Source organism: Lemur catta, chromosome 23 (genome assembly GCF_020740605.2).
Source record: "Lemur catta isolate mLemCat1 chromosome 23, mLemCat1.pri, whole genome shotgun sequence".
NCBI lineage: Eukaryota > Metazoa > Chordata > Mammalia > Primates > Lemuridae > Lemur > Lemur catta.
This window is the reverse complement of record NC_059150.1, coordinates 211993-225802: the sequence shown is the minus strand read 5'-3', so window position 1 is coordinate 225802 and position 13810 is coordinate 211993. Positions and strand designations below refer to the sequence as shown.

General features: G+C 35.4%; 1 protein-coding gene across 1 annotated transcript in view; it reads left to right on the top strand.

Annotated features, from left to right (window-relative positions):
- The window catches only part of KCNT2 (potassium sodium-activated channel subfamily T member 2), a 210412-nt gene that overhangs the window by 135842 nt on the left and 60760 nt on the right, over positions 1 to 13810 (top strand). Inside the window, exons 18-20 of the mRNA XM_045536512.1 lie at positions 1813 to 1985; positions 10050 to 10121; positions 13460 to 13594. Of these exons, the coding sequence (XP_045392468.1) occupies positions 1813 to 1985; positions 10050 to 10121; positions 13460 to 13594 (380 nt within the window). The remainder of the gene's footprint in view (positions 1 to 1812; positions 1986 to 10049; positions 10122 to 13459; positions 13595 to 13810) is intronic.

The window sequence follows — 13810 nt, the reverse complement described above, 5'->3', positions numbered from 1 at the left end:
CTTTCATTTTGGGTAATATCTTGAATTCTGTCCTGCAGTTGTTTCCCTCCACTGTATCTTATGTGTGATTTAAACAATCTTTTGAGTTATACTGTTTAGTTCTAGAAGATATAGAAACAATATAGATAGTACTTTTAACATATACTTGCTAGATGTTATTTTAAATAACCTCTTTTCTTTGCTCCTACTTTAAATACTTACTTTTATTTATTTAAATGTATTAAACATGCTTATTTTATATTTGAATGTAACAGCAGCAAAACCTATAGTCATTGTGGGTCTAATTATCTTGTCGAATTATCTTGTTGTGATTGTTTCTGTTACTCATGGTGCCTTGTTCCTGCCTGTGTTTTGTAATTTTTGATTAAGGAATAATGGCAAAGAATATTCCAGGGATGATGAACATCCCAGAGAATTAGCTAATCTTATACCAAATAAATAAAAAATATCCACAGAGAGGCATAAAGGTAAAAGAGCAGAACATCAAAGCAGTTCTCTATGCAGATAATTAAACTGAAAATAATCTTGGGTTAGTAATGCTAACTACAGAAAATTCTAGACCCCATGAAACAGCAAAATACTCTCAGGCTGACAATTAGCTGTAGAAATGTTTTGTTCTTGTTTCTGTTGTTGTTTTTATTATTTAAGTTTTGAATATTTACGTTATTGTCTTGCCAGGTCACCTATGCATTTAGACAGGGTTTTTCCTTTACTGTTTTGTTTTATTTTGTTTTGTTTTGTTTTAATTCATCACTTTAGGTATTCAGTATGGGGACCACTCCTGAGGCTATCTTATTATGAAATAAGATATTATCCTTAGAGTGGAAAACCTAGTAAGTGCCCATGGCACAGGTGGAGAAAGATTTCTCACGCAAAGATTGAGATATAAAAGTAAAAAACGTTTATTTTATCTTCTCAGAAGGATAGAGAGAATGAGAGAGTGAAAGAGAGAGGGGCAAGAGGGTGAGGGGAAGAGACCAGGGAGCTAGCTTGCCATCCCAAAGAAAGAGAAGGGGATGCAAAAGTGAGGCCAGGTGGCTTGCGGATTGTAAGGGTGACGAAGAGGAAAAAAAATAATGATGGCTGCAAATTGATAACAAAAGCAGCAGCAGGTAGGTAACAAACACTGCAAGATGTCAGAGTCCAAGAGTCGGCTCTCCCGCGCTCCTTGAGGACGGATCATCACAGGAGACGGAACTCTGTCTGGAGATACGGTTGAGCCTTGGAGTTTGTTTTCCTGCCATTTACCCAGGACCTCTGTAAAAGCAGATTTTCAAAAAACAGTTTTGAAAGACATCTCTTTTCCATCCATTCAGCTTTCTTCAGAAGTTGTGCAAAACCGATCTCCTGCAGGGTGTCTGTTAGGGAGAGAACTCACAGGATTGATCTTTAACTGTTACCGGGGAAGTTGGGGGATTAGGTATTTTCCTAGTATTTTTGCAAGGCTGCTCCTTTCAATTATATATTATGTTTAAATGAAAGTCAGAGACAGATAATTTTTAAATATAGATACCCAAATGTCATCTAGCAGCAAGTTTCAGTCTACAGCAGAACACGCACACGCATAGATTGCTGCCTCTTTCAATACCAAGCTGCATAGCCATAATTCATTCGCCTTGTCCATGCACCCTTTTATTTTCTATTGCGGGTTGGAGAACTGGGCACAGAAAAATGTTAACTATTTTAAAGTTTTTAGAAAATTAGAATTTACTTGGTTAGATTAAATTTACATTTCCATATATCCTAAGTTTTTTCACCAAATTTCAGTGGAGTATAAAAATGGAATTTTTTTGTATAATTTTTCTTCCCTAGAGTTGCCAGCATAACTACTATGAGGACGCAAAAGCCTATGGATTCAAAAATAAACTAATTATAGTTGCAGCTGAAACAGCTGGAAATGGACTATATAATTTTATTGTTCCTCTCAGGGCATATTATAGACCAAAGAAAGAACTTAATCCCATAGTACTACTATTGGATAATCCGTAAGTATATTTTAAAATACACAAACAAGATAAACAGTTTTTAATATTATGTTATGTTCATCAAAAATAATTAATTTGCTGGTAGTATTTTAAATCAGATACATTATGGTACATGATGAGATATATTCTGTGCTATGATTCAAAAAAATCATTCAATATGGTTATATTTCACAAATATCACTTAAAACATCACTGGAATATTCTGTGAATTTTTTTAAAACTCTGTTGCAAGTGGTCATATGCTCACAATTCCACAGGAAACAGACCACTGAAATAATTACTGCAATTTTCCTTAAATTAATGAACTAGTCTGAAAAATATCTGCCAAAACTGGGTAATTTTGTTATCTTTCTAAAGAACCATTAATTATCAGAGAAGCATTTACTGATCCATTTTTAGGTCATACCATGAAGCATCATAAATTATTATGATTGTACTACTGTTAAAACCTACATTCTGTAACATCACATGAGTAATGCTTTACCATGTGCATTTATTTTGAAAATACTGGATTAGTTTACTTTGCTAAATAAGACTAAGCATTTCAAAATTCTTATGCATATATAAATATAGGTTACTGAATGCAATGGTCAAAGCCATTTTATTCTAAAATTATAATATTCCTCTCAGTGACTGAAAATTAGTAGCAGATGGTCCTTAGACTAATACCGTATTTTAGGATTCTCTCACTCCCTTCATCCATTCCAATGTGATGCAAATTTCAGGATGAACTAAATGAGGTCAAATTATACTGCCTTGCCTCTACCTTTCAAATTTATCAAAAGAAGTTTCTCAAAACAGAGATATTTCCCCAATATATTATAACATTATGGTATTGTTTTTTCTGAATATACCAATACCAAAATACTCATTGATGCATCTCTGTTAGCATCATCGTCATAGAAATAATGAACACCAGAATTTTCAGGTGTGGTGACTCAATTACTTTTTCCATACCTATTTGGCATCTAAAGAAAGGTGAGGGAGGGTAGGCCGGGCGCGGTGGCTCACGCCTGTAATCCTAGCACTCTGGGAGGCCGAGGCGGGTGGATTGCTCGAGGTCAGGAGTTCAAGACCAGCCTGAGCAAGAACAAGACCCCGTCTCTACTAAAAACATAGAAAGAAATTATCTGGCCAACTAAAATATATATATAAAAAAAAAATTAGCCGGGCATGGTGGCGCATGCCTGTAGTCCCAGCTACCCGGGAGGCTGAGGCAGTAGGATCGCTTGAGCCCAGGAGTTTGAGGTTGCTGTGAGCTAGGCTGACGCCACGGCAACAGAGCGAGACTCTGTCTCAAAAAAAAAAGAAAGAAAGGTGAGGCATATTTAGGGTAAGTATAGGAGAATAGAAACTTGGACTCAATGCCAGAAGAAATGAAAGCTTACTAAAATAAATGTTAGGACAATAAAAATTTGGATGCGGGATGGCTATGAGGACAGAGTGCTTGGAAATCGCCTCCAGGGTCCTTTGACCGTGGCCTTCGTTCCGAAGCTTCTCTGGCCGGAAGCTCCACAGAACTGGCTGAGCTGCCGCACGCATCAGAGATGCTCAACTGTGTGAATTCAGATGTGTGAGCTTTGGGCTGTTTTTGCTTGTGGTGTGTCTACTCCCCTCAAGATAGAACTTAAAGACGGGGGCATTTACAAACTGGTTGCCTTAGAGTAACTCCGTCTTGCATGGCTTGGGTCAAAATGCATCATCAGGTTGTAAAGAGGAAGACAGGAAGAAGCTTGAGAGAGAAGTGGAACTGTGCTTAGCATCCTCTGGTAGGGCTACAGACAAAACCGTCCTTTCCCCTTCTTTACATTATTTCAGGATAAAATTTGTTGTCCTGATGTGTAAACTTCCCCAGAAAAACTCCACTCCCCATAATTGGGAGTGGAATTTACTCTATAGTACAGAGATGGACTCCTCTTTTTCAGTTTCCAGTCTTGCTAAGTAATCTCATCTCGGAATCGCTTATTCCTCCTTTTCACGTGGTTATCCTGTCAAGCAAGTGGCAGGCTCGAGTCCTTTACATGTATAGTTTATATAGATTTGAGAGTAACTGTAAACAAATCAGTCCCTTTCTGTTTAGCTTTGAATAAACAAGTTACCAAAATGCCTGATTACTGAATGATTGATTGACGTGTATATTACAGTATAAAATCAAGTGGTTGTACAGTCTTAATTCCTGAATTTGATCAATCACAGAATAATCTGAAATCTCTACTTATCTTTATTAGTGACAAATGGTCAGTATTTCTGTAAAAATATAAATATATCTTTTATAATAGAATATTTTATCTAGGTGAGACCATAAAGATCATTCAATAAAAAATATTCTTTACCTCCAACATCTGTTCATAATTATAATAACTGTTGAGCATTAACTACATGTCAGTTATCATACTACACAATTTATTTATATTTTATTCCCATAAGAAACATATTTATATTGCATAGTGTTGATTTGGCCTCAGAGAGATATATCAAGCAGTTTAAAATCTCAAAGCTTACAAATTACAGTGTAAACATTTAAATAAACTGAAGCCTGTGTGACTTGTGTGCACCACTTACTTATTTTACAGATGATGTAAAAAAGACCCAAAGAAGGTAAATGACCTTTTCCAAGGTCACTTCTTAGATTAGAACTTTCTGTTTAATTCCTAGTTCCTTGTTCTTTCAACTATATGATCTTACCTAATTTACAGGCTTTTAATATATGAAAAAAATTGTTTGTCAATTCTTTTTAAAACAAATATATTTTAACTTCAGATTATTTTTGCATTAAAAATTCCCTTTGCCTTCCTAATGGTTTACATTTTGGAATCCAACTATTCGCATGATATTGTTAAATAATTCTTGTAGGGTTTGACTTTATTTCAAAGTATTAGATTGAAAGTGCCTGTTGTTAAATCTGTTAGCTTGCTGTGTACTTCCCAAAAGTGGTGTCTAACATTTTTATTTGTTGGGTTCTGTTCCTTTGGTTAAGAATGAGGAAACAAAAACTAAACACCAATTAATAATGTTCCAGGAAGTTTTATGCAATCTTTTTTTTTTCTTTTTAAACAGTAAGATGCCTGTTGCTCTGAAATAGCAAGTATTTTGCAATCTATCCTGTAATATTGCAAAGTTTTCTTCTTTAAACTATTTCCATGTTATAAGAGTGTGTACAGTGATGATTATATACACCTCTACAATTATTAGTTTTGGGGGATTTGACTTTATTTTAAATTCACATAAGCATTGCTGAAAATAATATTCAGTACATGGCTATTTAAAAAATTTAGTTGAAAGACCAATTTATTCAATATAACAGAAATAAATAATAACAGATGTCATAAGTATGGAATCTTAAAATGTAATTTAAATTTATAATGTTCACACATATAATATGCCAAAATAAGTGTTCACAATGTTTCCAAATAGAAAGCCTTTTAGATCTCATATGGTAATTATAAAAGTCATATTGAAAAACATCTTTCACTTGGTACTGGTTCATTAGAGCTGGTATCAATTCTGATTGGTTGGCCATCTGTTCTGTTTGGTCTGTTGTGCCTTACTGATTTTAAATATTTTGATTACCACTCCAACCTTAAAGGTTATCTAGTCAGTTTATAACAGCATTTCATGTAAGAGATAGAAAAGCAAGTCAAAAGCTGTAATACATTACCCAAAGCTACACAAAGATGAGGATGAAGTGCAAGATCCAGACTTATGCTCTTAATTTTTCTCCAAAGTCTTGTTTACACTATCCATTTATTAAATCAATCTTCTTTTCACATATGGTGTCAAGTAAACTTTAGTTCAGTTTATTTTAAAGGTAGTGATAAAATGCCTGATATGTCAGTGTTCTTATTATAAAAAAATTTAAATTTTGGACTCATACAAATCTGAGATAAGATCAAAGCTTACCCTCTTGATAAGCCTGTTACATACTATTAAATCTCTTTAAGCCTCATTCTTCTGATTTGTAAGATGGTTAAAACATTTATGTTAGCCGGGTGCAGTGGCTCACGCCTATAATCCTAGCACTCTGGGAGGCCGAGGCGGGAGGATCGCTCGGGGTCAGGAGTTCAAGACCAGCCTGAGCAAGAGCGAGACCCCGTCTCTACTAAAAATAGAAAGAAATTAGCTGGACGAGTAAAAATATATGGGAAAAAATTAGCCGGGCATGGTGGTACATGCCTGTAGTCTCAGCTACTAGGGAGGCTGAGGCAGGAGGATTACTTGAGCCTAGGAGTTTGAGGTTGTTGGGAGCCAAACTGATGCCACTGCACTCTAGCCCGGCAAGAGTGAGACTCTGTCTCAAAAAAATAAAAATAATAATAAAAAAAAAACCCATTTATCTTAAGTTATTGTGAGACTGTGTACTCTAATGTATATAAAGCACTAGTGCAATATCTGATTCATAAAAGGCAGACAGGAAATGTCAGTGCCTCTTCTGCCAATCACAAAAATATCTCTGTCTCTATTTGAATTGATGGGTGGATTTGTGTGAAAACCCAATTAATAAAAAAAGGACATTTATTTTAAGTAGTTAAAATTGAACTGATTATATTTTTAGCAAGAAATAAATGCCTTAAAAGTGAAATTATGAAATGTTAACAAAATAAACTGCTCATGTAGGCATACTACTCTTATTTCTTGAACTTGAAATAAATTAAATTTATTATGGTTATTAGTTAAATGAAAAAGAAATAATGGTCTCGAATTTTAAAAATCCATACAAATTTATAAACCCTTTTTGCTTCCCCCAAATCATTAACTGTTTAATATTTGCATGTAATGGCCATTTTCATTATGAGAGTTTCTATAAGGATATGAGGTTTTAGGCTCATAAGTAATCATCTTTTTTAACAAAATTACAGTTAGAACTCATTAATGAATGTGCTCCTTTTTCTTCTGTTTACTAACATTAGTTACCTTTTCTGTTTGTTAAATTTTTATTTTGTCACTAGTTAGTTTCAGCCTGTGTTGTTTTGTTTTGGTCTATGCATATTTACTCCACCCTAGATCTATTTTCTCTCATGTTTATCTTTCTCATTGATTTGAAATACTTATTTATATTAAGCAACTCTGATCTATAAATTTTATATAAGTAACAATTTTGACATTTATTTCTTATATGTTAAAATGTTTGTGATGAGCTATATAGTTAAACCTGTCAATTATTTTCACCACTTTTCTGTAATGTAATTTAACATAGATAGGGCTTCTCTGTTTAGCAGTCAGATAAAAAAAATTCATACATTTTATTCTGTTGTATTAATGGGTTTATTTTTTGAAATTCAACTCTTCATCTATATTTTGGGGTATAATGTAGGGAAGGCATATCTAGTTTTATGAATGTTTTATGTTTTTTAATGTTTTTCAATAATAATGCTTCTCGGTGTAAAGGTTATGTTTGCCAATTAACTTTCTCCCAATGACTAAAAAGAGCCTATGATATCATTTGTGTTACTCAGTTACTAAGCAGGCCAGTGCCATGAACACTGCTGCCAGTGTTAAACGAGCTGGCACAATGCATGTAAACGCACAACTGGCTTATTCTTTACACTTCAGGTTTCCTTTTAAACCATTTCTCAATAGGAGTGGATGAATCTATTTGTTATGCAAAATTAAATTTAACAAAGAATATGGCATAGTAGACCACTTAATCTTAGCTATTTTTCGTCAGGATTATATATTTACCAGGGTTCAGAGGACTTGATTTACCTTGTGATATAGTGGAATTCACGTAAGGATGAACCATGCTATCACAGTACAAATGCTAAAGCAATTTCTAAGGATTTGGAAGATTGCTTACCCCATTGTAAGTAAATATTTGTGGCAGAATTGCACGTGACTAAAAATTCATGAGTTTCCTAAAGCAAGGCAAAAATGCTGATGGCCAGATACCTTCTATAATCTCTACTAGACAAAGCAACAAAATACAAAGGCCTTATCCTCTCTTTTGACTCTAGCAGAAGGGCTGGCATAAAGACTTGCTTTGTCCCCAAAGACCTTAGTATTTGCCAGAAGATTTTCAATATCTTTATAGAATGTATTGATTTGGTAATATTAAATACTGTTGCAGAACTGTCACAGTGGATTGATGGTCAGAGACGATAGCATAAAGAAATGGAAACAATCTGAACCTAAAAGAATGGCATGAGCCAAATTAAAAAGGAGATTATTTCAAGTATATATCTGGAATATATTCCAGGTGTGTATCTGCAATTAATAACGAATTATGGACCCAACTCTGCCACATAAATTATCAACACCGATATTTTATCTGATTGGAATTATATAAAAATTTAGGAGCAAAGAGAGTAAAATAAAAATAAAAACCAAAAAAGACACAGGCAAAAGGATTTTCCAAACCACCCCAGAATCTCAGTGCTATCCCACTGTTGTGGTGCTTGGATCCTCATATGCGCTTCTCCAGTCAAAAGGCAGGGTGAGAGAGTCACGGAGGGTTTCGAATCAGCAGTTAGCATGGTCCTCCCAATTTTAAGAATCAGGACAGTGCCTAGAAAGAGAACTAAAAATTTCTACCATAAGTCATTGTCAGAGACTGCTACTGGGAATGTATATGGTTATAACATTTGTTGAAAATATGTTTTAGGAGCTTAAAAACTGTTTGTAGACTGCTGCTTACTATTATCCGTTCTATGAATGTTTTGTGGTAATGATAAAAACACCTAAAAAATGTCCTCCAGAGATGTGCCTACCAGTGTTAAACATAATAGAAAGATACTGGAAATACCTGATAACTTCAGTAATTCACGGCAAAAACTGAAAATAACTAATAAACTAAATATTGAGGATTTTAAAAATGAATTGCGGTACATTTATAAGATGTAATAATATTGGGCCATTTAAATGACTACAAAGACATTTAATGATAGGAGGAGTTTAGTCAAAACGATAACAGTGGTATTCTTTAGAAGGTTTTTTTTCTTTAATGCTTTGCTGTGTTGATCATTCTCTTTCTTCAGAGTGTAAAGAGATAGGAGAGTGGCCAACAGTGAGGAAGTAAGTCAGGGAAGGAGAAAGCTGATCTAGCTGGGGATAAGCATCTGGGAAAATGTGGCTGCTGTAATTCCCTTGGCCTGGAATTTCTGTCTCCTCCTCTTGTACTGGGCACCTCCTACTCATTCAACACCCAAATTAAATGTCACCCATGTGAAATGTTACCCAATTCTGCCTTCTCAGTGCAACATACTGTTTGTTTTTTCAGATGAAAATATATAATTGTGTGCTTTTGTACATGAATTTAAAAACTCTGTATTTCTTATGTCAACAAGATATTCTTTTATTTGCATATGCCTGAGTATATTATCATGTCTATTAAAAAATTTTGGATACATATATGCTGAATGAATAGAGGCATGAGTGATTTAATAACTTTATAGAATGAATACAGTAGATTAAGTGATTTCTAAGGAAGCTTTCAGGTTTATGATTCTTTTGTTGAATATGCATATAAGTAAAGATTTCAGTCATAATAAATGTTTGCTCAACAATATATATTGAGTGAATCCATAAACTAAAAGGTGAATTACTTTCATTGTAATTTTATATCTTACATATTTTGCATGGGCATATGTACTATATTTTTTGATATGTTGATATATTGTGGGGTGTGTTGTGATTATATATATCCCTTAGAGAAAGTTAGTCTTCATAGACATTAGTACCCAATGCCTTAAATCATGTAAGAAAAAAATCATTAGTTCTTCATTTTACAAGGCCTCCTCTGCATGGATAACTTGTAAATTCATTGGTGAATTTTTTTTTAGTCAAAATTAAGAATATGACATCAGTATTTTTGTAGAATTATGCCATAATGTTTCTGATTTAGAAAGCTGAAATACAACTTGTTTTTATAATTCTGAGGGCATTGTATGATTTATAACAAGTGCAAATAACATTTTCTAAATAATGTTAAGAAAAAAAGGTGCTTAAAATTAATCTTGTCAGCAGTGTTTAGTTTTGGAAATGAAAACTAAGTCAGCTTACTTCCTTTCCCTAGAAGTGCTGCCACTGTTGTGACACTGTGTTTCATTTTGTAACCCATCTACTACTTAGGCCAGATATGCATTTTCTGGATGCAATCTGTTGGTTTCCAATGGTTTACTACATGGTGGGCTCTATTGACAAGTAGGTGACAAAATCTTTGGCACACTAACTAGTGTAGTGTCCTGTGGTTGTCCTGTGCTGAGCCTTGTGACTGCATGATGAGTGTAATTTGCCATGTCAGTATTGCAAATATGGTAGATCTTGCATGTAGAGCTTATGTTCTCGTGTTATATATTATGTGTTAAACTTCCTAAGCAGTAATCTATTGTTGCATTAAAACAAATCTTGCTGCATGTCAATTTTGTCAGTTTTGCTCAGTTTCTAATGCTACTTTAGTTTTGTGTCATCTATAAAAATAACATTATTACTATTGATAATAGTGGTAGAGAAAACCTAAAGATTCAGTGTTGTAATGCATTGATATCATTACCATAACTTCTGCAAAATTTCAAAGTAATTTAGAAATGCTCATTTTAACTTAGATTTATGAGTTAAACTTATTAAGAGCTTAGTTTATTCTAGTCACGTCAGAGTTTTAATTTCTAAAATACTTGTTCATTTAAAAGGTCATATGTATGTAATACATTAGTAATTAAATACAAATTCTTACATACGCATCATGGTAACATTCTAAAATATGTTAAAATAAAAGATCAGAAAACTAATACACTTGAAATAATATAAAATGTTACTTTTCCATTCTTAAAAAAGTCAGCCAGAGCCTTCAAAATAAAATGCTAAGATTTACCAATCGAGAACTTTAATGCTTACATTTCATACCGTAGATGTTGAAAAAACAAAGTTTTATAACTTTGAAATTGTTTATTAGCTGTGGACACCTTAAAGATCAAACAGACTAAGGTACATTTAGCCTCCATCCCGCGTTAATACGGTTCACATCAGCAACCGCCCGAGACTGGAGCTGGATACACTGAAAGCGCCATTTACATCCCGCATACGTCTTAGAACCGGTAATGTTAATTTGAGATGACAGCGTTCTGTTAAAATTCACAAGAAAAAATGGCATCTTTAAAAGATAGTGAATAAACCTCCCATCTGCCTTTTCTGATACAAACTGTGAGGTGGATTTTCCTTTATAAAGTATCTATGGCGGGAAGACGAGAGCGGAGAGCGTCAGATTCCGGGGACAGAGTGGGCATCCCGGAGTGGGGTCCCGGGCGGATGGCACGAGTCCCCGCCTTCGCTGAGGTTGAAACTTCGCTGTGAAACCGCGGCCTCCCCGAGGGGCCCCACGCTCGGGCCGCCCCTCGCGCGGACTCGGCCCTCGGCCCGCGGGGCAGCGCGTCCGGGCGGGAGGCGGCTCGGCGAGGCCGGCGGGGCCGGTTCCCGCGCCACCGACGGTCTCGTGGCGCCGCCTGGCGGCCGAGCGCGGCAGCGCAGCCTCGCCGGGCAAGCGCGGGCCAGGCCCTGCGGGTGCAGCCCCGACAGCCCGGCGCGCGGGCAGCCACGCAGACAGGAGGAAAAAGGGTTAAATGCAACATTTAATAAATAGGATAAGAATACCATTAAAACACGAAGAATAAAACCCTTCTACCTATTTCAGAAATATCGCAGTTTTATGCATTTTCCATGGCTATAAACCCATCTTCAATGATAATTACTGAAGTCATTTGTGAAGCCGTGGCAAGCGCTGCCGGCGGTTAGGGCAGAAGAGCTGAGACTCGGGGCCGGAGGCGGAGGTTCTCTCCAACCGAGATTCTTGTCACGTATTAACTTCGACTTCATTAAATTATTGTTGATTAAATATTCATCTTTCCTATCTTAATTTCTATCCATATGTCCGTATCTAGTCAACCTTACCCTCTACTGCTTTATATTTTCCTTTTCCTATCTAGTTATTACAGAGAGATTTTTAATGGAGGAAAAAAAGATTGTGAGAGCTGAAATATGAGAAAATGATTTAAAATTATAATAAGGTGGTTTGAAGACATATGTCTTAGGCATCATTTTGATGGTCCATAAGGGACCATATAACATTCATTTTCCATCTAATTCTTTCCTTTTTTAAGTGCATTTTAATAAACTAAGAACAATTATAATAAATTTCCTAGATAAAAGAAAGACCCAAGTATCCCTGGGTATTCAAACTTGAAGGTCATCATATTGGTTGGATGTTATGGTCCTGGCCCCTCTTATCATAGGAAATTTATTTGGAATAACATTCTGTTTCCACAGTTTTAGCCATAAAATCTCTGCCACAGAACATTGCTCCTGATTCAAGCGAAATATTTTTTCTGGACTACTCCTGGGGATCTTGGACTCAAGGCTTTGGTAATGCTCTCTCGACTAATAACAGAGTAAGAAATCCTGCCTCCCACCTTCCCATAAAAGGAAAATTATCCCCTCTAACGTGACATGGCTAATTCGGCCAATCATGCACATGGAAAAGATCCTCAGGGACTTGTCTCTCCAATTTAGGAATCTAACAGAAACTGCCATTTTTCAAGTTTTCAACGTTTTATTTTGAATCAGAAGATATGGAAATTAACCTATCTCTTTTTATCTTTCGTCAATCAGCTCTGTACCTAGAACATTCTTGTATCCATTCAGGTTTAGTCTCCCTTATCCAATTCTGTTCTATTTTTCTAGTTTCTAAAAGCAGAGACAATGAGAATAATAGTTCCCTGTTTCAGTTTTAATGGCACACCTTCTTTTAATTCATTGGGAGAATGGTAGGTAAGGTTTTTATCAGTGATGGGGAACAAGACTGACTCTATTATAGCTCACAGATATTTACATCCTGACTTAGCAATTACTTCATGCAGCCAAAGAAATCAGGATATTCAACTGCTCAAAAATTTAGTCTGACTAAACAGTAGGCTTGCATACAAGAGATATTTATATATTTCATATGCTCTTGGCTGTGTAGAACCAATCTATAACACATAGCTTTTATATAAAGAAATAATAGACATCTAAAAAATTTCATAGTTTTCATATTTCTTCATTAAGCTTGACCATCTAAATTAATATAGCAATTATTTACTTCTCCTCTTAACCAAAAGCATCTTAGAAATTAAAAATGCAAACATGTCTTTGAAATAGTGTGTTAACTGCAAAAACAAAGTTCTAATATGCTCTATTTCTATTTTATTGAAAAATGGGTAGTTTCCCTGTTTCATTTATATAATTTATAAATATTATTAAATAAATATTCTTAACACATATGCTTTGAAACAGCTGAGATTTAATGAAATGTAAAGAGTTAGAAATAAAAATTATGTCATATTGGTAGATAATAGTGTATGACAATTCCCACTAATATTGACCTGTAAACACTCTGTAAATGCCACCGGTAAGGGTAACTCATATAAGCACAGGGCTTAAGTGAGCTTTAGCACCGATTCTAAGGCTGTGACCTATTTAAAGTCCGTTTTCTCTGTTGGTTTCTATCAAAGCCTAGATGACTTACTGAAGTGTGGAGTGACCTTTGCCGCCAACATGGTGGTTGTGGACAAGGAGAGCACCATGAGTGCCGAGGAGGACTACATGGCCGACGCGAAGACCATCGTGAACGTGCAGACGCTTTTCAGGTGGGTCTCTGAGTAACACAGCCCTGCCATTTCCTCTGCGCTCAGCACGCGTGAAATATTTGACACTGGCTGCGTGTGTGAGGAATGAGCATGAGACACACTGACCGTATGTTCTTTCGTTCATTCATTTGATCAGAACACAAATGCTTACTGAGCACTTCGTATATGACTGGCATTGCATACAGTTAAATTCTTCACACCAGATTGGTAATTCTT